Below are 27938 nucleotides of genomic sequence, written 5' to 3'. Positions count from 1 at the left end.
GAGGACTTCAGGTAGAACAGCACTCCTGACTAAGCCCAGTTTGCATGGGGCAGGCCCAGGGGGGAAGAAAAAAACATATAAAAAGAGGAGCCAAAGGGCTCTCTCCCCCTCCCCCAACACCCCCTACCCAATGCGCACTGGGGCGCTCTTCTCTTCTGGGGCACGTCTTTGGATCAACGTGCTGTCACGCCTCGAAGATGGATTTTCCTGCTATCTTCTAAATAAAATAGAGCTGTAACACTGAGCTGTAGCACTGATTTGTCTAAGAGCTATAACTTGGTCCGTTCGAGACCTGAGAGCTATAACACGGTCTGTCCAAGACCTGAGAGCTGTGACACGCCGAGGGGGCTTTAATGTCCATCATTCCAAATCTTTGTTGTGACTCGACAAAAACTGAGGAGCATACACTCGCCTGACATCTATGGTGCGGTGACTCAGATTTAACCTGGCTGAAACAACCTTGTGGGGAAGAGGCCAAGCACAGCAGGAGCCCAACTCAGCGAAGCTCTCTCGGTAGAAGCGGAACGCGAAGAAAAAGCGCAGGAGAAGGCCCATCGTGCTGGAAACCGGGACAGCGACAAACGAACTCAGCAGAAAGCTCAGGCGGCTCAGCCTCAGTTTCCAGAAGACCTCCGGTTAAGGTAGGAGGTCCTCGCTCCTATGGCTGGAGGGACATGCCTAACAAAACCTTAATTCCTTTACAATCTCTCGTTTCTTGTTTCCTTGAACCACCCCACTGCGAACAGGCAGGCGGCAGTGGGCGCAATTGAGAGACTCTGGAGAGTCCCAAAGAAACTATCTGCTGGGCCCCAGTAGCTGTTACCCAAGCTGGTGGGGGTTCTTCTGTCCTTACTCTTCTCTGCCAAGAATCAGGCCAATGAAAACTATGAGCACAGGTCAGAAATTTAGCAGATTTTCTGGCAGGCTATGAAGGGGGTTCCTTGGCACGTTTTTCCCACCGCTTTTTTTCCTGTCCTTCCACTCTATCCCGGGCCTGGAGCCCAGCCAAAAAGTAAGAGGTGGATTTGTTAGGATTCAGAGAGAAGCCAAGCTTCAGGGTGTGGGCCATTGCCAAGGGCAAGAGTTGGAGCCACGGAATTAGGCCTGGCTAGGCTTTGCCAGCGGGGAGAATTCATATGCTAGTGAGTGGGAGGACCATCCCAGCCATCGGGGAACCACCCACTACTCTCTCTTTTGACAGTGCCCTAGAGCTGCTGCCACCTCTGGGTGTGTCTGCTGGCTTTTAGATTGGGGATTAAAGTTTACTTGAATTTGACTTGTCATCCGGACCCAGTTGATTTTAATTGGTTTACGTTATGCCCTTGTGCTGTGTCATTCTGTCAAAGGTTGTGCTCTGCCCCCTTCCCTCCTGTTTCATGCTCCTTTCCTCAGCCTCATCCTGGCCCACAATGTTGCCTCTACAATCTTCCTGAGAGACAACCAGAAAATAGCTGGCCTTGGGAGGGAAATACTGTATAATATCCAACCCCCTAATCCTACCCAGCACTCGTCATGCTGGAGATTTTGGGGATGCCCAACTCCAGTCCGGGGGTCCCAGGAGGTCATCACGCCTTGACCTGCCTAGGGATCTGGTCCTCGAAAGGTTGTCACGCCTCAACCTGCTAGGGGATCCGCTAGTCCCAGGGGTCCCAGGAGGTCGTCATGCCTTGACCTGCTCAGGGACCCAATTCTCGGGAGGCTGTCACGCCTCGACCTGCCCGGGGATTTGATCTCCAGAAGGCTGTCACGCCTCAGCCTGCCTGGGGATCTGCACCCTGACCCGGGGACGCCTGGCTCTAAGGTTGCAACAGTTCTGGGTAGGATAAGCTTCAGAAAGACTCACCCCTAAGGAAGTCCACCCATGGAAACATAAAGAAGCCTATTACTTGTGGGACTGTGCCCAGTCTCAACAATAACTCAGGAGCCCAATGAGAACCCCATTGCCTTTCTGGAAAGGCTAAAAGAGGCCCTCCAAAAGTTTACTAATCTGGACTTAGACTCTTAAGAGGGACAGGTGATTTTAAAGGACAAAGTCCTGTCCCAATGTGCATCAGCTATCAGAATTAAGTTACAACAGCAGCAGGACTCTGCTGCCTCTTTATATGAGATGATCCAGACAGCCACCAATACCTTTTAAACAGAACAGGAGAAGGAGGCTAAGGCCCAGGAGAAGGAGAGAAGGAAAGAGACAAGGCATGCCCAGATGCTGGCCGCCCTCCAGAGAAGCCCTATGGCAAACCCTGAGTCCTTGAAGGACAAGGCACGAGGCAAATGTCTAATCTGTAGACAGGCGGGGCATTGGGCCAAAGAGTGTCCAAACTGTGACAAGTCTCCTAGAAATGTCACAAATGTCATCAACTGGGACATTGGGCGGCACTCTGCCCTGGGGACTCAAGAGCCTCAAGGTCAAGCACCAAGCCTACCCTCATGATGGTTCAAGAGGACTGAAGCGGCCCGCTCCAGCCAGCCCGCCTGTCACAGATAACCATCATGGGGCTGGAGCCAAGGGTGCAACTGGATGTGGCAGGTAGGTCTGAGAATTTCTTGGTTGACACAAGGGCTACCTACTCTGTCTTGATCTCCTACTCCGGAGCCTTCTCCTCCCAAACCTGTACCATTTTGGGTGCTACAGGAAAAGCAACTACTAAAAGATTCACCCGAGCACTTACTTGTTGCTGGGATGGACAAATATTTTCCCACCAGTTTCTGGTGGTCCCTGAGTGTTCTACCCCCTTATTGGAAAGAGATATACTCACTAAATTGGGGACCACCCTTATGATAGGAAGTTTTTCAGCCCCTAGAGCTCTACAGCTCCTGGTTAGTACTGAAGAATCCATTATACCTTCAATAGAGAGGGACCAAAAACTATGGGAAGACAAAATTAACAGGTGTGGGACCAGGGAATTCCTGGACGAGCCCACCAAGCTGAAACAGTCATCATTGTCCTCCAAGATCCTACTTGGTTTCCTAACCGGAAACAATACCCCCTCAAAAGAGAGGCTCAGGAGGTACTACAGCCTTTAATAAATAAATTCCTTGCTTGTGGGCTATTGGTCCACATCAATTCGCCATGTAACACCCCAAGCCTCTCAGTAAAGAAAAAGGATGGAACCTGGCGAATGGTTCAAGATCTCCGGATCATAAATGAAGCTGTGATCCCCCTCTATCCCACAGTACCCAATCCCTATGTAATCTTGGGAGAAATCCCACCCAGTGCCAAGTGGTTTATAGTCTTGGATCTCAAAGATGCATTTTTTTGCATACTATTGGCTAAAGAATCCCAATATCTTTTTGCCTTTGAGTGGGAGGCCCCAGGAGAAAAACAGATGACTTGAACAGTATTATCTCAGGGGTTCAGAGATAGCCCCCACTTGTTTGGACAGGACCTTAGCCGGGATCTCCTAGATCTGGACCTGAGACCTAATGGGAAAATATTACAATACGTAAAGTTATGACCAACCTAGACGCATATTCAAAAGCAGAGACATTACTTTGCCAACAAAGGTCCGTCTAGTCAAGGCTATGGTTTTTCCTGTGGTCAAGTATAGATGTGAGGGTTGGATTGTGAAGAAGGCTGAGTGCCGAAGAATTGATGCTTTTGAACTGTGTTGTTGGAGAAGACTCTTGAGAGTCCCTTGGACTACAAGGAGATCCAACCAGTCCATTCTGAAGGAGATCAGCCCTGGGACTTCTTTGGAAGGACTAATGTTGGAGCTGAAACTCCAGTACTTTGGCCACCTCATGCGAAGAGTTGACTCATTAGAAAAGACTCTGATGCTGGGATGGATTGGGGGCAGGAGGAGAAGGGGACAACAGAGGATGAGATGGCTGGATGGCATCACTGACTCGATGGACGTGAGTCTGAGTGAACTCTGGGAGCTGGTGATGGACAGGGAGGCCTGGCGTGCTGCGATTCATGGGGTCGCAAAGAGTCGGACATGACTAACCAACTGAATTGAACTGAACTGAACTGAGATGACCTACTAATCTGCTCTCCAGATGAGGAAAATGCCCAACAATATGCAATTCAGGTTCTAAAATTTTTGGCAGAAAGAGGATATAAAGTCTCCCGTGCTAAGGCACAGGACAAAAGTCATTTACCTGGGAGTTCAGATTACACATGGGTCTAGGAGGTTGTTCTCTGATCGGTACAAGGAATCCTCCAGTTGCCCTTCCCCATGGTTTGAAAACAATTGCGAGCTTTCCTGGGGCTAACTGGGTATTGTAGAATCTGGATACCCAACTATGGTCTAATTGCCCAGCCCTTATATGAAAGCTTAAAGGGACGAGATGATTTAATCCCACTGATGTGGGGAACTCCTCAAAAGAAGGCAGTGGCTACACTAAAACAGGCCTTAACTCAGGCACCTGCCTTGGGTTGCCAGACCCAGAAAAAGCATTCCAACTTTATGTCCATGAAAGACAGGGAATAGCCTTAGGAGTGTTAACTCAAAGGCTGAGATCTGAGCCCCAACCTGTAGCTTACTTATCCAAGAGTAAGATCCAACCACCCAAGGCTGGCCCCCCACATTTGAAATCTTGCAGCTATTGCAATCATGATAGAAGATGCTTTAAAACTCTCCTTTGGGGGCAAACTAACTATTTTTACCAGCCACCAAGTAAAACAACTCCTAAATGGGAGAGGCCATTTATGGATGTCTGATCAAAGAATCCTCAGATATCAAGTAATGCTGATGGAAAATCCAGGCCTCACTATATTCCCCTGTGAGGTCTTAACCCAGCCACCCTCCTGCCTACCCCCAAGGGTGTTCTCCATTTTCATTCTTGTCTAGAAACCTTGGACCACTGGACAAAACCTCGAGAGGGATTGTCAAAAGATCCTCTGACCAGTCCTGAGGAAATCTGGTACACTGATGGAAGCAGCATTGTCTTAGATGGAAAAAGAAGAGCCAGGTATGCAGTGGTCTCCGATTTTGAGATCATAAAGGCTAAGCCTCTGCCACCAGGTACTTCAGCCCAATTAGCTGAGCTCATAGCCCTGACTCGAGCTTTGGAGATGTGAAAAGGAAAAAGAATAGCCATTTACATTGACTCCAAGTATGCCTTTCTGGTGCTACATGCACATCCAGCTATTTGGAAAGAAAGGGGCCACCTGACCACCCAGGGGTCCCCAATCAAATATGGTGATCAAATTCTTAGACTCTTGGAGGCAGTCCATCTGCCTACTGAGGTTTCAGTCTCCCGCTGTAAAGGACACCAAAAAGGGAGCATGGAAGTGGCACGAGGGAACCAAGCAGCTGATCAGGCAGCTAAGAGAGCAGCATTACAGAACCATGACCTAATAGGGGTTGCCACCTTAGTTCCACAGACTAATTTGCCAGAAACTCCTTCATATACTGAAGGTGAGACTCTTCTAGCTAAGAGTGAGGGCTTTCAAGAAGATCATGTGGGGTGGTTCCAAAAGGAGGGACTCCTTTTTCTGCCTGGCAGCCTCCAATGGAAGTTGGTTAACTCCTTATATGCCACCACTCATTTGGGGGAAAAGGCCCTCCAAAAATTACTAGAAAGGTCCTTCAGAGGAACAGGCCTCCAAACAACTATAAGGCAAGTGGTCTCCTTTTGTCCCACTTGCCAATTAAACAACCCCCAAGGAGCTTGAAGACCCCAGCTGGCCCAGCCTGTCCAATGACGTGGGACCTATCCAGGAGACGACTGGCAGATGGACTTCACCCAGATGCCAGTTTCTCAAGGGTATAAATACATATTAGTCATGATAGATACATTCACAGGATAGATTGAAGGCTTTCCCACCTGGAATGAGAAGGCTGAGGAGGTGGTAAAAAGCTGCTCCATGAAATCATTCCAAGATTTGGTCTGCCCAGGTCGTTACAAAGTGACAATGGGACATCATTTACTTCTAAGGTCACCGAAGGGGTCTCGAAAGCATTGGGCATTACTTATTATCTCCATTGTGCCTTGAGGCCTCTATCTTCAGAAAAAGTAGAAAGAGCCAACTAATTCTTAAAATCAGCAATAAAAAAGATAATCCAGGAGACCTCCCTGGGATGGAAGGAGGCTTTACCAATAGCTCTCCTCCGCACCCATATTGCCCCTAAGGAACAGGTTGGTCTTGGTCCTTATGAGATGCTATATGGGAGACCTTTTGTTTATGTCAATGACCTCTTCCTAGATCCAGAGGTTCAGACCCTCCAGTCTTATGCCATGGCCATTGGGCACTTCTAACAGGATATACGCTTGTGGGTTATGAACCAGGACCCAAAAGATTCTAAGGAGTCACCACTATATGCTCCAGGGATTCAAGTCTTAATTAAAGTCTGGAAAGATGGGTCCCCAAAGGCTCAACTCCAGCCCACATGGAAGGGCCCCTCCCCTGTAATACTTTCTACCCCCACAGTAGTCAAGGTACCAGGACATGACTCCTGGATTCACTACTCACGAGTCAAGCCGTGGAAGAAAACAGAAGAGGACAGTCAATACACATGGGAGATCTTACATACCTATTCAGGACTACCAATGAGTGCCATTCTAATGACCACCCCCAAAATCTGGTTTCTGGGGATAACATTTCTCAGGATAGCTCTAAAGAGCCAACAGCTTGGCAGAGATTGTACTCCAAAACAGACAGGAGATAGATACTCTGATCCCTGAACAAGGAGGAACTTGAGCCATCCTGGCAATGTGAATATGGAATTGGCTAATGTCCCTACTAGTTCTTGTTATGCCACATTGATGCTGCTTATGATTGTTCCATGTATTATCAATTGTCTAACCTGTTTTGTCTCTGACCAGGTCAACAATTATAACATGCAGCACCAGTTCAACAAAGATATAAAACTACAGCCAACCACAGAAAATATCACTCACCTTTAGATAGACACCACTATAAGGACTCTGATGCTTGAGACTAGCAAGAGGGGGAGGCCCAATACCCCTCGCTGTCCCAGTTCAGCAGAAAGTAGCCAGAAAGACCTTGCGCCCATATTCCCAAAGAATTGGGCCTCCCATCTCTTGAGGGAGGAATGTTAGGTAGTTAGAATAGGGAAAAGGAGTCAAAAATGGCGGTGGCTAAAAGATAAGGAAGGGAAAAGCCCGCGAAAATAGAACAGAGGAAGGTCAAAGGAAGGTCCGAGGACTGGAGTGAGGACTTCAGGTAGAACAGCACTCCTGACTAAGCCCGATTTGCATAGGGCAAGCCCAGGGGGAAGAAAAAAACATAGGAACCAGAGGGCCACCACCCCCACCACCCCCCGCCCCGCATGCTGGGGCGCTCTTCTCTTTGTGTCCTCACGTGCCTTCATGCCTTGAAGATGGATTTTCCTGCTATCTTCTAAATAAAATAGAGCTGTAACACTGATTTGTCTAAGAGCTATAACATGGTCTGTCAGAGATCTGAGAGCTGTGACACGCCAAGGGGGCTTTAATGTCCGTCACTCCAAATCTTTGTTGTGACGAGACAAAAACCAAGGAGCATACACTTGCATGACAGAAATATTTGGAGGAGGCCCTTATTCACGATGTTTGGGGGCAGAGGGACAGAACCCAAATAAAGATGTCTAAAAAGCAGTTGAGTATATGACTTTTGAGCTCAAGAGGTATTTGGACTATAGTTATAGTTGTGAAGTCACTGGCATAATTGTGCTAAATTAAGTCACCTCCTATAGATACATCTGATATATGTGTCCCTATAGTAACAATTGCTCTAATTGTTTTTCAGGAACATGGAGCTGGTCATACCCAAATTAAACCAGTCAAGACCATGGATTGGGTGACTGTTCAATAGATGACCATTTGACATCAGAGGGCCAAAAACTTCACCCTCAGATCATGTTAATGACACCATTTTCTGAACATACATCCCATGAAGAAGCATGTAACCCAGATACATCTGTGCAGAACCCCAATTACTTTAAGTTTTTCTTCAGTCATCTTTCCCCACACCTCAGACCACCCTGCTTCCTTATCCCACGAGTATCTTGAGGCCCTCACCTTCATGAAATTGGATTAAAGACTTGTTCTCTTGTCTCCGTGCTTGGCTGCCTTGTGTATAAAGCCTTTCTCTGCTGCATACCTTGGCGTCTCAGGATTTGGCTTGATGTGAGTCAGGCAAATGAACCTGGTATGGTTCATAATATAAGGGATGGAAATATCAGCTAGGATTAGAATCAGATGCATGTAACAGAAGCTGAAACAACAGTGGCTTAAATAAGAAGTTTGTTACATTGTTCAAGAAGTCTGGATTAGTATGACAGCTTCAGCAGATCACCAGTACTCTAGTCCTTCCACCTGTCTTTCTGCTCTGCCATCCTCAGGTGCATGGCTCCATCCTCAGTGATGCAAGCCTGAGATGGCTGCCAGCAGTTGTGCAATCCCATCCAGGTTCCAGGCAGGAAGAAGGGACAAAAAGGAAGTTCTAGCTGAGTCAGCTCTACCCAGAAGTCCCACCCAACTCACTTTTACTTGACCATTGACCACACCCAGGCAAGTGGGACAGTGTAGCCTTTTATAGGTCCATTACCACTCTAAAAAATAAGGTTCTGTTACTAAAAGTGAAGAGGAAAGTGTGTATCAAGTAGGCAAACAGTAGTTTCTTCCAGAGTGGACAAAAAGAAACCTACAAACGAAGTTAAGAAAGAATGGTCAGTGTAATAGGAGAGGAACCAAAAGTAGGGAGTCTGTGGCTGTGGCCTGACTCAATTTCATTACTGGTAATTGGTCTGTTCATATTTTCTATCAATATTTCCTCTTGACTCAGTCTTGGGAATTTGTATGTTTCTAGGAGTTTGTCCATTTTTTCTCCATTGTCCATTTTTTGGTGTATAGTTCACAGTAATTTCTTAACGATCCTTTGTATTTCTGTGCTGTCAGTTGAAAGAGGCTTCATCTTTCATTCTTGATGTTATTTGGGGCCTCTCTTTTGCTTGATGAGTCTGGCTACAGGTTTATCAAGTTTGTTTATCTTTTCAAAGGACCAACTCTTGGTTTCATTTCTTTTTAAAAAAATTTTGACTGCGCTGGGTCTCGGTTGTTGCATGTGGGCTTTCTCTAGTTGCAGCCAGCCAGGCTGCTTTTTGTTGCAGCGCTTGGGCTTCTTATTGCAGTGACTTCTCTCATTGTGGCACACAGGCTTAGTTGCTCTGTCGCATGTGGAATCTTCTAGGACCAGGTAATCAAACCTGTGTCCCCTGCATTGGCAGGTGGATTCTTATCCACTGTACTACCAGGGAAGTCCTCTTTTCTTTCTTTTAGTCTCTATTTCATTATTTCTGCTCTGATCTTAGTATTCTTTCCTTCTATTAACTTTGTGTGTGCTTAGTCATGTCTCTTTGCCACTCTTTAGACTGTAGCCCGCGAGGCTCTTCTGTCCATGGGGTTTTTCAGGCAAGAATACTGCAGTGGGTTGCCATTTCCTTCTCCAGGGGATCTTCCCCACCCAGGGATTGAACCTGTGTCTCCTGCATTGCAGGCAGATTTTTTACCTGATGAGCCATGAGAGAAGCCCAATTTTGGGTCTTGTTTGTTCTCCTTTTTCTAGTTCCTTTTGGTGTAAATTTAGGTTATTTGTAAGCATTGGTTCTTTATTTTTCCTCCCTTAATATTATTATGTGCATACTGAAAAATTTAGTTTCTTAACCTAGTCTGATTTAGAAAGTTAAAAATCTATCTCATAGATCCCTTCTCAGTCTCTAACCTGTGTACATAGCACAGTGTTTGACTAGCATGGTGATATTAAAATATATATATATATTTATGTACTTTATTCATTTATTTTTGGCTACATTGGGTCTTTTTTGCCACACATGGACTTTTCTTTAGTTGTGCCGCTGGGGGCTACTCTCAAGTTGCTGGCTTAGTGCAGTGGTTTCTCTTGTTGCAGAGCAGGGCTCTAGGGTGCACAGGCTTCAGCAGTTATGTTATGTGGGCTCACTATTTGCAGAGCACAGGCTCAGCAGTTGTGATGCATGGGCCCAGCCGCCCCATGGCATGAGGGATCCTCATGGACCAGGGATCAAACCTGTGTCCTCTGCATTGGCAGGTGGACTCTCAACTACTGGATCACCAGGGAAGTCCATGTTTTCTGATATCACACATGCTCCATCAAAGAATTATATGAGGTGCTGGTTTCCAGAACCAACATTCTCTAGCCATGTACCTACTGAATATTGCTCAAGACAAGTTGGCAACCATTGTGAGGCAAGAATCTTACAGATGGACCCTGCTGTCACCTGGATTAAATCTCCAGATAAATCTTTCTGGGACAGGGAACAGTGGTGGGCTGGTGCCAGCCTCCTACACATTTCCTACTCTAATGGCCTCTAATGCATACTATTTCCATATTGATTTGTCTCCTTTTTTGTTGAGATTACCCTCAAAGGTTCAGGAGAAGTTGGCGAGGGTTGGCATAATCCTTGTATTAACAACTGTCTTTGTTAGGTTACTGTAAAAGTTAGACATACTTAGACAATGAATGTATGAAAATTAGGTGCCCATTTAACCTTGTGACCAAATGTCTCACACCCCCTCAAAATAGCTCCCAAAGTAAATAGCTCTCCATTTACTTTGGGGTTGTACTTCATTGATTCTTGGTCCCGGTCACTAATAGAGAATGATACATCACCTAATGAGTGAGTTATTAGAATTATGGACCTGAATCACAGATATAAATCACTAATTCCCGGTACTTCTCTCCCACTAAATCACTTCAGTTAAAAAAGTCATCCCAATGTGTCCTAGCCCTTCTGTGCAATCTGCCCAACTGCTAATTTGACAAGTTGCCCTATCCAGCCAGTTCAAAATTAGCTAACTTTAAGGGTTTACTGAATGCACGGCAACACACCAACGTTCTCTTGTTTATTCCTCACAACAACCGTAATGATTAAAATTATTGTCAGTTCACAGTGAGGATATTAAAGGCACAGAACAGTTAACGTGTCTAAGATTCTGTTAGGAAGCATTAGCAGAGAAATCAGAACTCTGGGCTGTCTTCCTCCACCATTCATCAATAAAAGTAAGAAATTCTTGTCTGACAAAATGGTATGCCCCAACTTATACCATAGGCAGGTGACTTTAAAGAAAATTAATTTCCCCTGTCATCCCCAAACTGGAAAGACTTGTTATCTCTTGGTCCAGATTTATGACCCCTGTCCAATTCAGGTAGGGATAGCCACAATTTCATTAAACTTATAAACTAAGAAAAGCCATAATTTCCAGAACTTGGGCAATATTTTTTCTGTTGGGAGTGTGGCTCCCAATGCAAAGTTCCTGCACCTCAATGAAAATCAGTGTTTCTTTCACTTCCTATGGGAGAGGACAAAGGGGCTGGGAATGGGTGTAGATCGACCATGCTGGAGCATCTATAGTACCTGGAATTATGTTTTGATGTAATTGAACATTCCAAATCATAGCTGAATTAAGAACAACATTGTTGAAGACAGGGATGGGGGATGACCAAAACCTTCCTTGTATTCAAGTAAATCCCTATTTGAAATAGGAGGCAAGGTCATCTGCTGTGAGAGCAGGGAGCTGGGTGAGATAAGCCTGAGGAGCATGAGGACCTTCTAAATTAACAAGGAAGATGCAGAGAGTACAGATATAGGGTTTCTGATGGTTTAGTTGAATCAAAGATAAGTTTACAGGGGTATTGATCCATAGAAGTGTGTGATTATCTCAACCAGTACTCAGATCCATGTGGAAACTTGGGACAGTGTGAAAGAACAAGCAGACTCCACTTGTTGAGGACTGCAGAAGCACGGAGCCAGAGAAAGCTGTCTTTAATAACAAAAGGAAGTGTGGGAGTTCCATTGAGAGGCTGACAGAGATGACTATATGGTATTTTGGAAGGCACCATGAGAAGGCAAGGTCAGTGCATGTGATACTACCAAGGCAATGTACCTGGGTCTCTGACCTTTGGAAGTAACAACCTATTTACTTAGCTATAATATAGGGACTTCTCCCAATGAGTTAGTGAGGATGAATACACCTTAACTATAAAGCAATCTGGTGATAGCTGGACGAGCATTTGGGCAATGTCATGCTGACGTGGGTTACTAACAGATGGTTACAGCTTTATGAGCATAAAGGTTTTAGGATGCCTATTTGTTTAATGAATATGTGAAATTTGAATGAGGGAGGTAAAAAAAGTAAGAGCAGTCAAGGGTTATCAAATTCCTAGAGTTGTCAGGACCACTTGAGAACAGAAAGCTAGGAATGACAATTAGGTAATTACTAACCTTGGAAGCAGTAATTTTCCAATAGGTGACTTGAGGGAATTTGATGAAGATATAGCGTTTCAATGCTTACCAGTTAGAGTTTTCACAGATGCCACTCAGTGAATGCTTATAGCAAGGCATATGAAGTAGAGATTATTCCTATTCTCCAGATGGCAAAAGAATGCAGTTGTGCAAAGCTCTAAACCAGAGGCCAAGAACTTTCCTGTGAAGCACCAGTCAGTATTTTGGGCTTTGTGGGCCATTCGGTATCTCTTGCAACTACTCAACTCTGATGTTGCGGCACAAAAGCAGCCCTAGATGAGACAAGTGAATCTAGTGGCCATGTGCCAATAGTTTTACTTACAAAAAGCTTTGGGACTGCTTACTAACCCCAACTCTGCTGAACACAATTTTTCCATTCCCCAAACCCACCATTCTTCATTACAACACAAATAAAATTAACTAGTCCAATGGTTGTTATTCAGAGGATGCTGTTCAAGCTACATACACATATTTAATGCCATCAATGTGGAACACAGGCACAACTCTAATGAATAAAGAAAAAGCAAACTAGAAGCAGCTCATTTATATTTCTGGTAAAATGGAGTTAGACTAAGACCAAACTATGGTCAGAGTAGCTTGGTTGTGGTTTCAGCTGTCACTCATCTAGTTTTTTTTTCCAGTGTAGACAATATTTACTGGCAGATGTTGAGTACAAGAAAAATGGTAGCAAATCCAGAGGGGCTGGAAAAGGAGGCAGGGTGTTCTCCCCTCCCTTAATTAGGAGGACTCTGTAATCAGATCAGTGGGGCAAGAGCATGTGATTTTGGCCGCTCTGGGCCCAGCACCCCTCAAAGCTCCCAGGAAGGACAACTTTCAACATGTGGAAAGAAAGCAACACTCTGGAAATGGAATAGGCTGTGTCCCAGTTCAGATACTTGCCCCTGCCCACAGCATACCTCAAAAACCTTCACAGCTCAGTGTAGGGGTGTTAAAGAACTGGGCCAAGCCTACCCCTCTCCAAACACAGGTATCTGCCATATGCCTCAGCTCCCTTCCTCTCAGTGACCTACAAGGTTGGACTACTAGGTCCTGCTAGGGGCCCAGCTCAACCAAGTGAGTAGTTTCCATAGTTCCCTGAGCCTAGTTAAGGTTAATCTCACCTCTCATCTGTTCAGTTGGAATCAAAGACTGAGATCTCTTCCAGTTCCAATACTGAGACCTCTAATATGACTAAAATAGCCAACTTAACCAAAGCTTGAGCAAGTCAATCTCTTGCTGTTTTGAAAAACTGTCAATGATGCATCACTTACCACACACTGGCCTTATCATTATGTATGTGTGCAAAGATATGCTACATAACAAGATTACTAGTCAAGTTTCTAAAAACCTAGACATGTTTACCCTTTGAGAAATAGAACGTACCTGTTTAGCTTTCTGAATGAACCAAGAAAGCCTCGGGTTATGACCAGTTTCCAAATAACTCAATCTCCAAATAAGACAACCTGGAATCCAAGTGTTACTAAACAAGTGGAAATCTAATTTCTTGTATTATACTTCTGAGTATGTGAACACCATGTCAATGGTCTGGGGAACAAAAAGAAATGCAGCCAAAGATCAGTGTGTACTTCTGCACTGAAAAGTGTTAGTTGCTCAGTCATGTCTGACTCTTGAGACCCTATGGACTGCCAGGCTCCTCTGTTCATGGAGTTCTTCAGCAAAAGTATAGCAATGGGCTACCATTTCCTTCTCCAGGGGATCTTCACGACCCAGGGATTGAATCCGGGTCTCCTGCGTTGCAGGCAGATGCTTTACTGTCTGAGCCACCAGGGAAGCCCTGAATTAACTATAGGAACTTATAATTACTAGAGGCCCTTATTGAATATAACTGGCCTAGAACACAATTCTCTGCCAACACAGGCCTTAGTTGACTTAGGAAGCACAGAAATCAGTCAATTTCCTGGTCTCCATGTGTTCCCACACTGGTGCAGAACTTTCTTAGAAGCTAACTGCTACACTGACCTGGATACCACCTGAATTATAGCAGGCTTCTGCTTCCCCAAATTGTTTTTGCCCATGTTTTCAGACTATCTTCTTTGCTTTTTCACACTTCTCCAATGACTGAAAATAAGATTCCCAAGTTACACAGTGCTCTATCAGGCCTTACAGACCTAAATAAACATCCCCATCACTTTTGACAAGGCCTTCTCCCAGTTCCCTTACTGTCACAGAAATGGCTCTCACCACTGGTACAGACTTATTTCCCACACTGAGAATTTCTCTCAGTATTCTTTATGGCGTAGTTCAAGTTCACCATTCCATAAAATTTCTAGGGACTACACTAAACATGTATGACACAAACTGTGTATGAATAATTTAGCACATAAACTATAACCATACGCTGTACATACTATAACACTATGATCAGAAAGTCTTCTTTCTACATTTGGCATAAATGTTGCAGTGCTCATTCTGGCCAGAGAAACTGAGTGGTTGACTGAGGTGTTGTTCTAGGGCAGGCTGTCCTAGAAGACCAAGTAAACACGATCTACTATTATGACTAGTAATAATGCTGCCTGTTTGGGCTACTGTATTTTTCAACCATTTGGTATGCCATTAAATCAAGTTAGAAAAATCATGATCTGTGACTTTGTTTTTTAATTCTGAAGCCTTATATCAGACAGTTTACAAATCTGAACTAATGATATAGCCCCTCTAATCCTGCTGAGTTGGCAAAAGCATGATTACCAACCACCATATACAAGTAGTTCTACAGTTGCATTTCTGAATTCCTGTTTAAGACAACCTTGAATTATAACTTAGTCTGACTTTGTGAAGAATTAACAAGAAAAGTTTGTTAACACATCTTGTCACAGGGAATTTAAAAAGCATCTGATCTTAAAGATCATCTACAGAATGTGAGGTGCTAAATACGCTTTATTTGATGCTATACATAAACCACACTAAAATGCCTTTCATTAAAAGGCTAAATTTTAGATAGAGAATTTTAATTAAATTGGCATAGTTTATAAAACCAAAAAGATAAAGTGGACTTTGTCAGTGTATTTTCAATCCTTGCCTTAACAGGCTAATGAACACAACTTGAAACACATGTGACTCCTCCTCTGTTTATGAGACAGTGAAGGCACCTTTTCAGTATTTAAATATATTAATATAACCAGTTATAGAAATCTAAATATAAAACCAATCTCTTATAGGTTTTGAGAAGCAATGCACCATCTCCCTAAAAAGTTTAATATTCCTTATTCAAGTTCAATCATCTCTTTAGAATGGGAAAAATGATAGTACTTGTTGAACCGGAATTACTATCAAAATTAAAAAAGCTGACCATATTCGTTTAACCACAAACCAATCTTATTTAAATCAGGACTGTCCAAAAGAATTATTCCATCAGCCGTTCATGATCTGAATTCTAGTATATGAGTCAATTTAAATATGGTACACATAAAAAGTCATGAGACACTTCTGATTCATAATAAATAAGGCAGTGGCCAACTATTACTCATTGGTAGCTTTTTTGAGATAAGCTATCAAGTCTTCCCTCTCTCCCTTCTTCTTAATGCCAGCAAAGATCATCTTTGTTCCAGGGATGTACTTCTTGGGATTCTCCAAGTACTCCATCAGCGTCTCCTCTCCCCAGGTGATACCTAAACAAGGAAGGATATATTGTTAAGCGTGTCACACTCCTGAAACAGTGTTTACCATAGGTTACATTCATACAGTTTGTGCTTGTGTTAGTTAACAATTCCCGCTCTTACCTTTGTTCTTATTGGCATCTGTGTAAGAGAATCCAGGAGCCTGACCTGTCTTTCGTCCAAACAGACCATGGAGGTTTGGCCCAGTCTTGTGCTTGCCTCCCTTTTCCACAGTATGGCACTGGGCACACTTCTGAACAAAAATCTTCTTGCCCTTCTCAACATCACCCATTTTTAAATCTAAAAAGGAAAGATTCAGATTAGTAATATTTTCTCCAAGTACAGTAGATTCCAATCATCAACCCCAGTCACTGACACCAAACTTGAATAACAGGTTGAATTTTGTCTTACTTAGTTCACTTGCAACAGATTCTTTAATACCAAAAACACTATCTGGAAGAACTTCCTTGAAAAACACACCTCTGTGAATATCTCTGCATGCTCAGTCACTAAGTGTGTCTGATTCTTCATGACCCCATGGACTGTAGCCCACCAGGTTCCTCTGGCCATGGGATTTTCCAGGCAAGAATATTGGGTGGGCTTTTCCTCCTCCAGGGGAGCTTTCTGACCCAGGGATTGAACCCACATCTCTGGTGTCTCCTGCACTGGCAGCTGGATTCTTTACCACTGAACCACCTGGAAAGCCCCTCTGTGTGTATAAGTGCCAACTAAAACTTGGCACTTGCCATCAGCCTATACAAGGATTAAGGCACAAGTGGCTGCAGTCGCTGAACTTCAACACAATTCTGAAAGGATTTCAGGGTGGAGCAGGAATGAGGCACTCTGGGCTCTGAGTAAACTGGCAAAACTGGCCTTCAGCTAGATCTTTCCAGGTGAAGATTTTATGAGCCCAATTCTTCCATCTCCTTATTATCTAGAAAAGCACTAAAATCCTTAACGGTGGTACCTGTTCCTGCTGACTAGCAGCAAACCTCTGGTAAAAGTGGGTTTGACTTGTACAGTACTCCCATTCATGAAAATCATACAATACTGACATCCCCCCCCCCCCCAACCTCTTCAGAGCAGTTTCTCATCTTCTAGGACATACTCATCGTTTTGCCCCAAAGAAAACTTAACTCACAATTCTCATGTGCATTTTTTTCCCAGTTGACGTAAGTGATGAAAGGTTAGAGGTCAGGAAAGCAAAATGGGAATCTAGTTCAAAGCCATGTCAAAAGATGACACCAAGGTCACGCAAAGTCACAAATGCAATTAGGTTGAACTGCGATATTAAATCCAAGCCATCAAAATTCCAACTTTTAAGGCCTCATTATTTGTTCATACAATTTAAAGCCACTGCTCTCTAAACAGAAGACAAAATACATTTTTACAAAAAGGGAAATCTTTCTTGATTCAGTCCGCTCAGGTCACTCTAAATTGCTTTGCTGTGGGTAGGAGGTCAGCAGCCGGCTTCGCGGTCACCCAGGGACCCCCATCATCCAGCTCTGGGATCCCCGGAAGTGACCACGAGGTCATCCATCCAGGCTTGTTTCAAGGAGACTGTGATGAAACCTACCCCCTCGGACGTTCCTCAGCAGGTTAAGGAGGAAAATGACAGGTGGCCAATAAATGACTTACTGGAGGAGCAATCGTTTCTGCTCCTTTGGAAGGAGGACGTGAAGCGCTGCGTTTCATCCCCGCACTTCCACCCTCACCTCGGAGGAAGTCTTGTCTACCACTGCCCCAGATCAGCAGTCCCTATAACGGAGAACCGGCGTCTGCGTAAGAATCGCGACCAAGCCGCCTCCGAGTTTTCAGAACCTTGACAGACCCTACTACCTAGTTGGGGTCTCAAGCCGTAGCCCACCCGGTTCTGGCCCGGAGCAGTCTAGCTGGGCGCCACTCCCTGCCAGCTCCCTCGCCCCCGCGCGCGGGCCTCAGTCCACCCGCGCGGCCCCTATGCAGGCGCACGCATTCGTGGCTCAGTTTCCCGCCTGCTGCGGCCTCCGCGCCCGGCGCTCACCGTTCTTTCTCTGTGCGCGACCGAGAAGTTCCCGCTCACAAGCCGAACGTCCCGCTTTCTAAGCCCAAGGACACGCCGGTACGTGCCTAAGTACCGGTGTTGGTGCAACCAAACTGGCTCCGCCCTCCGGTCCCCTGACGGGCGTCCCGGCGACCGGATACGCAGTGACGAAACCGCGCCTCATTGGCTCGGGTCTCCAGGGCTGAGTGCAGACTCTGGGCGCGCGCATGCCGACTAGCATGCTTGGGGGCTACCGCGTTGAGTGCCCTTCCTTTCCGGCCTTTCCTTCCTGGCAATTACGACAGGCCATTAGAGGTACGACACCGGGGTTGTGCCGGAAGGGGCTGTCAGAAGTCCTGGCCTTGGTGTGCGTGCGTATGCCGTCCGGGAGGGTGGAGCGGAGCCGAGTGGTGGGTAGATAGCGTTATCTTCTTGTAAGGTAACCAGTCTCGTGCTGGTTGACGTAATGCTCTTTGAGCTGTAGGTTTTGTCTGCTCGGAGGGAAACGATCGACTTGGACATACCAGAGGTCTCTTGGCTGTCATCCCTTCAGCTGGAGACTTTTATCCAGACTCGGTCGTATTTCCGCCGCTGGCGCGAGCTGCACCCAACAGAAATAGCCCGCAACCAGGAAGAGTTGGACACGAGCTCCTGACCTTGTTCTTGTTTCGCCTGCCCGCTGTAATTTTAAGTTATCTTCCAAATCGTCCCTTGATGGAGCCCTGAAGACTAGGGTAGCTGCTGCAGTTGAGGCAGAGACTGGATTATAGTTCTGGCCCCTCGCCTGCTGGCTTCTTTTTTACCACGTGCTTTTCTACATGTGCTTCTCGCGTTTGTGTGCAAAAAGAGCAAGGGATGTGTGCAACCAGAATCCAGAAAGAAACATTTTTACATGCCTAGCGAATCTTTGGAACTCTATAGAGGATTTGCATTCCATCTAACCTAGGTGAAGCTCATGTTCAAGCAAGCTGGTGTGGTTGGAGTCGTTAGAAATGCAAGGGACTTCTGGCGGTCCAGAAGTTAAGACTCCACGCTTCCAACGCCGGGAATGCGGTTGGATCCCTATTGGGAGGACTAAAATCCTACATGCCTGCACGGCAAGGCCAAAACCAACCAACCAACCAACCAAACAAACAAAAAACAGGTTTGATCACTACAGCTTCCAATAATCATACTTTTCCTCCACCACAAGCTCTCATTCAAGATATGCCCAGTTTTGTCACCGGGAAATTTCTCGACTCCTGTCCTTCAAATTCAGCCCCCGAGTTTGAATTTTTCCTCCTTTCCCATATTCTGTCAGACGGTGCTGTATTCATTTAGTCAAGTATTTATTGAATACATACTATTTGCCAGGCACTGTCTAGGACGGTGGAGTAAATCAGTGAGGACTTTTTCTCTGGCGGAGCTAATGTTCTAGCATCCTTCCTCCTCCCTCCAGTTAAGCCATAGATTGTTGTTTAGTTGCTCAGGTACGTGGGGCTCTTTTGGGACCACATGGACTGTAGCCTGCCAGGCATCTCTGTCCATGGGATTTCTCAGGCAAGAATACTGGAGTGGGTTGCCATTTCCTCCTCCAGGGTATCTTCCCTACCCATTCATTGAACCCCTCCTTCTTGGCAGGCAGATTCTCTACCACTGAGCTATCTGGGAAGCCCCAAGCAATAGATAGTAGTAGGTTAACCTAGATTATTACCTCAGACCCCTCTTAAACCACTGGTCCTGTAATTTCTTCTCCAGATCATCTATCTCCTTATATGAATATTTTTTTCTGTGTCCTGATTTCCCATTTTCCTGTCTTTAATCTCACACACTGCTGCCACAGAAGTGTGTGTAAAACAGAGAAGAAATCACAACACTTGAATATTCAAGACCTTTTGTGGCTTTTGGAGTGGACCAAGATAGTGTTTTAACTATAATACTGAAGTAGGCTCATTTGACTAGCTACCCAAGTTTTTGAAAAACCGAGCTCAGTTAACACCTTGCAAATTCAGTCCATACGTTTGAGGCCAAGTCCTAATGTTGCCACCCATATCTCTTCAAGGAATACTTGGGCCTTAAATAGGTATTTGCCCTAATTCAAATCTTATGTGTTTGTGGTATCAGAAGTTACTAGTCTTTGTTCAGTTGACTGATGGGGAGTAGCAACAATGTGCTGGTACTGCAGGCCGTGCAGAATTAGCAATACATCAAGTGGCTTAGTGAATTGATTGACATTTCAAATTTATTTCCATGAGGGGCAGAATAGAAAATCAGAAATCCTTAACACCTTTACCTAAGGAAATTGGGGATAAAGACTCTTGTCATTGAAAGTAGTAGGAAAATCAGAAAGCAAACGAGCAAAAATGAACACTTGGCACATTCCTGTAGTAGATACTATAACATTTGTGCTTAATATGCATGTATTCAGATTCTAAAGAGATTTATAGTGCTTATCATGTATTCAAGATACCAGAGAGAATTAGTTGAGAACAGTACTATTCTACAAGTTGCCCAGTTCCATATATGTATATCTATCTTTTCCTATTGTAGTGGCTGGTAAGGGGTGTAACTGCTGCTGCTGCTGCTAAGTCGCTTCAGTCGTGTCCGACTCTGTGCGACCCCAGAGATGGCAGCCCACCAGGCTCCTCCGTCCCTGGGGTTCTCCAGGCAAGAACACTGGAGTGGGTTGCCATTGCCTTCTCCCAAGGGGTATAACTATTATAAAACAAATGCCTTAGAATTCTCCTTCCAGCAGCACAATGGGTGATATATTTTTTTAAATGTTCATGATAAGAAAAAAATCTAGTAAAATACCACCCCCTCAATGGCACCCCACTCCAGTACTCTTGCCTGGAAAATCCCATGGACGGAGGAGCCTGGTCGGCTGCAGTCCATGGGATCGCTAGGAGTCGGACAAGACTGAGCAATTTCACTTTCACTTTTCACTTTCATGCATTGGAGAAGTTGACTCTAGAGACACCTTGTGGAAGCTTGCTGAAGTGAAAGAGCCTTAGGCTTTAAGAGCATCTCTGCTGGCTCAGCATCTGCTGGCTCCTTCAATGGAGAAGTTGTGGGTTTCCTGGGTTGGGAAGATCCTCTGGAGAAGGAAATGGCAACCCACTCCAGTATTCTTGCCTGGGAAATCCCATAGACAGAGGACCCTGGCAGGCTACAGTCTGGGTTGTAAAAGATTTGGACATGATGTAGCCACTAAACAACTGCAGAATGGAAGTAAAGCTTATACAAAAGATGAGTAGTGGAGTAGGGAGGGGTCTCAGTTGGCTGAGACCCCTGCATAATGCTGAAGCACTTCAATCTAAAGGATAAAATAGTCTGCTCATTAGCAAAGGGAAGAACCAAATTAGTCTTATCTGGCTTGGTCTTGGGTACTGGATGGGAGGAAAAAGTATCCTCTGATAATTCATAACCACAGGTCTGCCCACATGGAGGTTTAAGGTTTGATTTATTTTATTACCTGCATGGTCTAAGGAACCTCTAGCAGAAAAATGAACAAAGTAGTTGTAGATAGGTGATGTGTTCTGGTGTCTGGCAAAAACAAACTCAGATCTCCAGAGAAATATCTCAATCAACCCAGGTTCCATATTTAAGAAATGCTGTGCATGAGATAATAATGAAAACCAACAAAGAGCAAAATTACAGCCACAAAGGGCCACAGGTGTTGGAATTATTAGATACTGTTGGAGAAGTAAAAACCTTACTGAAAAAGAGAGACCTCACATCACTATGGAAAGAAAGCAAACACATTTCTTACTGAATAAGCACAATATAAAATAGCTGTATATAGGTAATCTAGAAGAAACTACCAAATCAAAGTAAGACCTCACACAATTTATACAGCTAAACTAATTATAATGCTTTTTATCTCATGCTGCTTTTAGCTAGCATATAAGATGAGGCTTTAGGGTCAGTAGTGCCCTGTTTTCCATTTGGCAGCACCATTGTCACGTTATTTGGATTAACGGTCACCTGTTTTCCACAGGAGGACTTGACATCACCGTTTGTGGCCAGATCCTTCTTAGTTAAGTTTTTATTTTTTCACATTATTTCGCCCTAAGTTCACTTGGGAATTTGTGGTAGCCATTTGTTTAATGAGTTGTCCTCATCCAAAAGAAAAATAAAACTTACTTTCCTGAGAAGTAAATGGTTACACCTGCATTAAGCTCCCAAGGTGAAGCTCTATCTACCGAGGTGTTTACATTTTTTGAGAGACCTATTTACATTCCAAATGGTTAGTGTGAGGATTTAGGTGGTTTAGATTTTCTTCCTTCCTCTTAGAAGATGGGAGAGAGGGGAAAGGTCTCTTTTTCCATTATGTGTTAGTCACTTCAGTCGTGTCCGATTCTCGGGACCCTGGACTGTAGCCTGCCAGGCACAGTCCATGGAATTCTCCAGGCAAGAATACAGAAGTGGGTTGCCATTTCCTTCTCCACTTTTTCCTTTGTAAACAGAGAAAATAAATTTTATTTACCTTTACAATGTATAATGTGAAATGATATTTGAAAACATTTAGATAAAGAAGGAAACAAAAACATGTGCAACAAACAAGGGATTATCAGAAATAATGTGGCAGATTTTAAAAAGACAAAAATAATTTCTGTAAATAAAAGTTAAAGTCACTGAAATAAACTTCATATATAGGGTGAGCTTTATACAAAATTCAAGGACAAGAAAGACTAAGCCATAGCTATAACTAAAGGAAAGGATAATGCCTACTGTGATTCTGAGAGGACAGGCTGGGAAATGGAATGAGGAGGAACATAGCATGTGAGTTCTTGATATTTTAGTGACTGGATTATAGATTGATTTTTAAAAATATATAAAATAAGTATATGGGCTTCCCCAGTGCCTCAGTGGTAAAGAATCCGTCTGCAATGCAGGAGATGCAGGAGATGCAGGAGACTTGGGTTTGATCCTTGGGTCTGGAAGATCCCCTGGAGGAGGGCATAGCAACCCATTCCAGTATTTGTGCTTGAAAAATCCCACGGACAGCCTGGCAGGCTTCAGTCCATGGGGTTGCAAAGAGTCAGACATGACTGAAGCGACTAAGCGCGCACACACACACATACACACACACACAATAAGTAAATATGGCCAATCGTCCTGCATTAAAGACTCAAAAGATGGGCCACAAAGCACATTTTAAAAGCAGGTTTAAAGAAAAGGTACAAATGAGAGAATTAATGAAATGGAAGGTAAATACAAAGTAATTACTAAATGTAATTTAGAGAACAAATGGTAGAATATATAAAAGAGAAATTAGAGAAGTTAAGACATAAGAAAAAAAAAAAGACATAAGAAAGATAGTATAAGGAGGTCTATTTAGAGTTTCAGAAGACTAAAATAGAGAAAATTAGGGAGAGGCCTGTGTTTGAAAATATAAATCTGGGAATTTTCCAAAACTGATGTAAGACATGAGTCTCAGATTCAGAAAGCACATGAATGCAAACAGGATAAACAAAATCAGCATTAAGACCTGGTGATGGAACATCAGAACTTTCTAGACAAAAAGAAGTATTTAAAATAGATGTAAAAGAGAGATTATCTACTTAAGAAAATTACAAATAGATATATATCACATCTCTCAATAGCAACAGTGGAAACCAGAAGTCAGTAGAGTAACTGAAGAGCAAACTCTTAGAGTCACTGTCCAATCCCGCCCACCCCACCCCCCCTTACACCCCAACTTCTTTGCCTTGTTGTTCGGTTGCTAAGTCATGTCTGACTCTTCGTGATCCCATGGACTGTATAGCCCACCAGGCTCCTCAGTCCATGAGATTTACCAGGCAAGAATACTGGAGTGGGGTCCCCTTTCCTTCTCCAGGGGCTCTTCCCGGATTAGGGATCAAACCTGCATTGGCAAATGGATTCTTTATCACGGAGCCACCAGGGAAGCCCATCCCCCTCACCTTAGGCATACCCCAATATGTTTACATGTCAGAAGATATGGAGAATCTTGTGATTAAGTCATGTGATTGACTTTCTTGCCCCCAGTTTTCCCCAACGTTATTTTACCATGTGACTTTTTGCTTCCCACAATACCTAATTTAATGAATATAACTAGTGCTACAGAATAAAATTTGGAAAAAATTCCATTCCATAATTTTAGCCCAGAATAGTTTTAAAGAGGGTGTAACCAAATGACATATTGGTCATGAAACAAAAACAAATATTAAATCTCAAAAATACACTCAGAAGTTCCTCATGAACTTTCCATGGTAAACTGTCTAAAACATAGCTCTTGGCATATTATCAATAAATGAGTTTATTCCATTTAGCAGTCATATAAACTCTTGGTAGACACCTTCTAAAAATCATATTTGGCTTTAGAATAATAGATATCAAGCCATCTGCTGTGGTCTGAATGTTTGTATCCCCCTCCCTGAAAATTTATATATTGAAATCCTAACCCCCAAGATTATTAGGAGGTGGGAGTCTTTGGCATGTGATTAGTTTCTGCCTGCAATACAGGAGACCCCAGTTCGACTCCTGGGTTGGAAAGATCCAATTGAGAAGGGATAGGCTACCCACTCCAGTAGTTTTGGTCTTCCCTGGTGGCTCAGTTGGTAAAGAATCTGCCTGCAATGCAGGAGACCTGGGTTCGATCCCTGGGTTGGGAAGATCCCCTGGAGAAGGGAAAGGCTATCCATTCCAGTTCTGGCCTGGAGAATTCCACAGACTGTATAGACCAATGGGTCGCAAAGAGTCGGATAGGACTCAGCGACTTTCACTTTAGTTCATGAAGGCAGAACCTTCATGAATGGGGTTAGTGCCCTCAAAAGAAGCCCAGATAGATCCCTTGCTTCTTTTATCAAGTGAGGTTGTGGTGAGAAGATGGCGGTCAGTGAGGAAGCAGAGCCTCACCGGACACCAAACCTGCCAGCGCTGTGACCTGGACTTCCCCGCCTCCAGAACCGTGAGAATGATGTTTGTTGTTTACATAAGCCACCGAGTTCATGGTATGTTGTCATAGCAGCCCAAACAGACTAAGACACCATCCTTTCTTGCCATAGAGTTCATCAGTTACTAATTAAAACCATTTCTAGATCTTTGCAATAAAATCATTTTTTCTTCATAAAAGAAATGGTTATGTTTCTCTATCAGAAGGTGAAAGGAAAAGAAACATCCAACTTAGAATGTGTGCGCATGCAGAGCATTTTGAGTTTTGTCTTTTCCACTAACTTATTTTGTCCACGTGTTTACACAAAGGAACAGGGCCCACGTATTTATTAAGGTAATGTAGTTTGTAGAGCTGTCAGTCCCTCAGTTAACTGGGCTTTTGAATTTTGTCTTTGTACCTAGTGTTATTTTATACAAACATTTACCTACACAGGGACAGTGTCCATATATTTATTTTATTAAGGTACTACTGTAGTTTGTATAGACGTTTGTCGATTATCAGGAATTTGAGTTTTTTTCAAATATTTTTTGTAAAATTTTGTCATACACATTGTTTATTATGATTTTGGAAATACTCCTTGGCATATAATTTGAAAATGAGATTAAAGACTATAAATTTTTCTGGTTCTATTTTATTGTCAAATTGTTAAACTTTTGAAGAAGTCAGAACATCACCTTTTCTGGGTTCTTCTGATCAGACCCTAACTTAAATACCTGAAAACATAAACCTCATTAACAAGCTCATTATGCCTTCTCCAAAAAACAGAATCCAGCAATGAGGAAGAAATTCTGTTATATTTTTTCTTTTCTTGCTAGAAGCTGGGTTTTGAAGGGAAGGATGAATAGCTCAATTATAGAAATAATAGGAATTATGGCCATAGAATTGGTGTTTCTTCCCCAAGTGCTCTTTATCCCTGAGGTCTTTATAGTCTTCTAGAACTGATTTATGGAAACGTTTTTGTGCACCAGTTTTTGAAAAAGCGTTCTTAAGCTCCAGCAGGTCCGTTTGAGGTTTGGCCACTCCAGCTCTAGGAATCCAACCCAGGATAGGTTTTGTTTCTTCATCATCCTCCATATTCAAGGTCAACTGTTCTGGCTTACTTAAAAAGTGTTCAAAATCACAAGTTTTCAGGTCTGGTTTACTTTGTAAAATACCAGGCTTACTAAGGCTAACAGGATTTTGGTACACATTATACTGATTTAAATGTTCATAGGGAATGTAATGATCTGGGTTACAGTAAGGTATAAGTTGGGGTTTTAATGACAGCTGTCTCCAGTACAAATCTTCTGTCTTTTTAGTATCTGTGATTTTTGGAAATGGTTTTATGTCGTAAGTATTAGCCAGATCTTTTGTTGGGTAACAGGATGGGAGTGCATAGGTAGATAGCAAGCTTTGTTCTTCCTTAATCTTTTCTTCAATCTCCTGGTTTTTATGTGTCACATCTGCAGGTATGTTATCACTCAGAGCCATCATTTCTGTAGAACTGGGCACAAAGGTATGAAAAGTACACAGAACTCTAGGGGTACAGTCTGGGCAGGAAGATGGTCTTTGCTCAAGAATAGCCTCCAGAGGACGTTGGTTCTGAATCAGTCGGGCAATTCGTCCTTCCAAGGGTCTGGTGGGCTTTAAGGCAGGATGGAATTTTTCTTGCTGTGGTGGTAGGATAAAAAAGAGAAAATGAACTAATTAATAGATCTAGCATTGTCAGGATATTGCCACAAATGGCAGGTCAAAACCCACACCCATTTTCACTATCTGAGCAAACACAGGATGGGTTGGAGTAAACACTGCAATGTTTACTGATATTTGTTTAAAGACATTGAAATTTGGGTCCTAATAAACACGTTTTTATAAGGAAAGGGCACATTTTTACTTGGCTATAGAGAAATTTTTCCATGTAGGAACTCTTTGCTTTCAGACTTTCCAAGATATAAAAGAACTTATTGGAATGAAACAGGTCATATTTTATGATGATGTCGGTCACCAACACAGATGATGTTAATTAAAATTTACGTGCAATTATTTAAATCTCAGCCAAAGCCTTCTTTATTAGACTCAGGCAAGGGTTTTTAAACCTTGGTTGGTTGACTCAGAATCAGCTTCTGAATTAGCAGAAAATAAGATTCCCAAGCTTGGTCCTCTGAGATTGTGATGCAGAGGGTCTGCAGTAGGCCTTAGGAATCTGTTCTCTTAATAAGCATCTCGAGTGATGCTAAGGCCAGTGATATGCTATGCTTGGAGAAACACTGGTCTGACAGGGGTTTGTCATAGCTGTGCTTCTTTTTTGAGATGTTTGACAGATATTATGAACTTAATCATGTCTGGTAACTGCAAAAGCAATGAGTATGTTGAAGGGGTTATTAATAGATATATGACTGGGGGGAGGGATGAGGAAGAGGGAGGAGTTGACTTGGAAGGGGCATGAAGGGACTTTCTGGGAGGATGGTAATGTTGAATATATTGATAGAGGTTTGGGTTACAAAGGTGTATGCATTTGTCAAAACTTATGGACTGTACACTTAAGGTTTGTGTAATTGTAATGAATGTATGTGAAGTGAAGTGAAAGTCACTGAGTTGTGTCCGACCCTTTGCGACCCCATGGACTATACAGTCCATGGAATTCTCCAGGCCAGAATACTGGAGTGGGTAGCCTATCCCTTCTCCATTGGATCTTCCCAACCCAGGAGTTGAACTGGGGTCTCCTGCATTGCAGGAGGATTCTTTACCAACTGAGCTATCACCTTAAAAGAAAAAATTAATTTAAGTCCAATTAATGGTATGCATTTTTGAGGTTTCCTATTGGCTCAGGGGTAAAGAATCTGCCTGCAATGCAGGAGGAGACTCGGGTTTGATCTCTGGGTCAAGAAGATCCCCTGGAGAAGGGCATGGTGACCCACTCCAGTGCTCTTGCCTGGAAAAATCCCATGGACAGAGGAGTCTGGCAGGCTACAGTCCATGGGGTCCCAACAAGTCGACTGAGCACACATGCACACACACACACACACACACATGCTGAATGTTTAGGATTAAGTGTAAATCTGTGATTTACATGGAAATGCAGAAAAAATAAAGTGAATTTATCGATGTTTGGAGTGATGGCAAGATAGATAGATGTGTGATAAAATAAGTATAGTAAAATGCTAGGTAAAATCTAGACCATGGGTATACAGGTC

At 43.6% G+C, this 27938-nt stretch overlaps 2 protein-coding genes and 1 long non-coding RNA gene across 4 annotated transcripts in view; 1 reads left to right on the top strand and 2 right to left on the bottom strand.

Annotated features, from left to right (window-relative positions):
- The first annotated feature begins 492 nt into the window (after positions 1–492).
- LOC139182731 (uncharacterized) lies at positions 493–7983 on the top strand. Its single transcript, XR_011566270.1, has 3 exons — positions 493–641; positions 4794–4914; positions 7697–7983. It is a non-coding gene; the product is annotated as an uncharacterized lncRNA (long non-coding RNA).
- Positions 7984–14826: 6843 nt separating this feature from the next.
- CYCS (cytochrome c, somatic) lies at positions 14827–18022 on the bottom strand. Of its 2 annotated transcripts, none has more exons than XM_019958877.2 (3): positions 17868–18022; positions 15968–16144; positions 14827–15856 (listed from the first exon to the last, which is right to left on the bottom strand). In XM_019958877.2, the coding sequence occupies exons 2-3, from the start codon at positions 16134–16136 to the stop codon at positions 15708–15710; spliced, it is 318 nt and encodes a 105-aa protein (XP_019814436.1). In that variant the 5' UTR covers positions 16137–16144; positions 17868–18022; the 3' UTR covers positions 14827–15707. The 2 variants fall into 2 exon arrangements, with proteins under 2 accessions (XP_019814436.1, XP_070644020.1); XM_070787919.1 differs by lacking the exon at positions 17868–18022 and adding an exon at positions 17483–17503.
- A 7184-nt stretch (positions 18023–25206) lies between these two features.
- The window catches only part of SPMIP4 (sperm microtubule inner protein 4), a 40799-nt gene continuing 38067 nt past the window's right edge, over positions 25207–27938 (bottom strand). The window contains exon 10 of the mRNA XM_070787918.1: positions 25207–26415. Within this exon, the coding sequence (XP_070644019.1) occupies positions 25612–26415 (804 nt within the window). The 3' untranslated portion in view covers positions 25207–25611. The remainder of the gene's footprint in view (positions 26416–27938) is intronic.

This window comes from Bos indicus, chromosome 4 (assembly GCF_029378745.1).
Source record: "Bos indicus isolate NIAB-ARS_2022 breed Sahiwal x Tharparkar chromosome 4, NIAB-ARS_B.indTharparkar_mat_pri_1.0, whole genome shotgun sequence".
NCBI lineage: Eukaryota > Metazoa > Chordata > Mammalia > Artiodactyla > Bovidae > Bos > Bos indicus.
The sequence above is the reverse complement of the archived record's forward strand: the minus strand, read 5'-3'. Positions and strand labels throughout refer to the sequence as shown.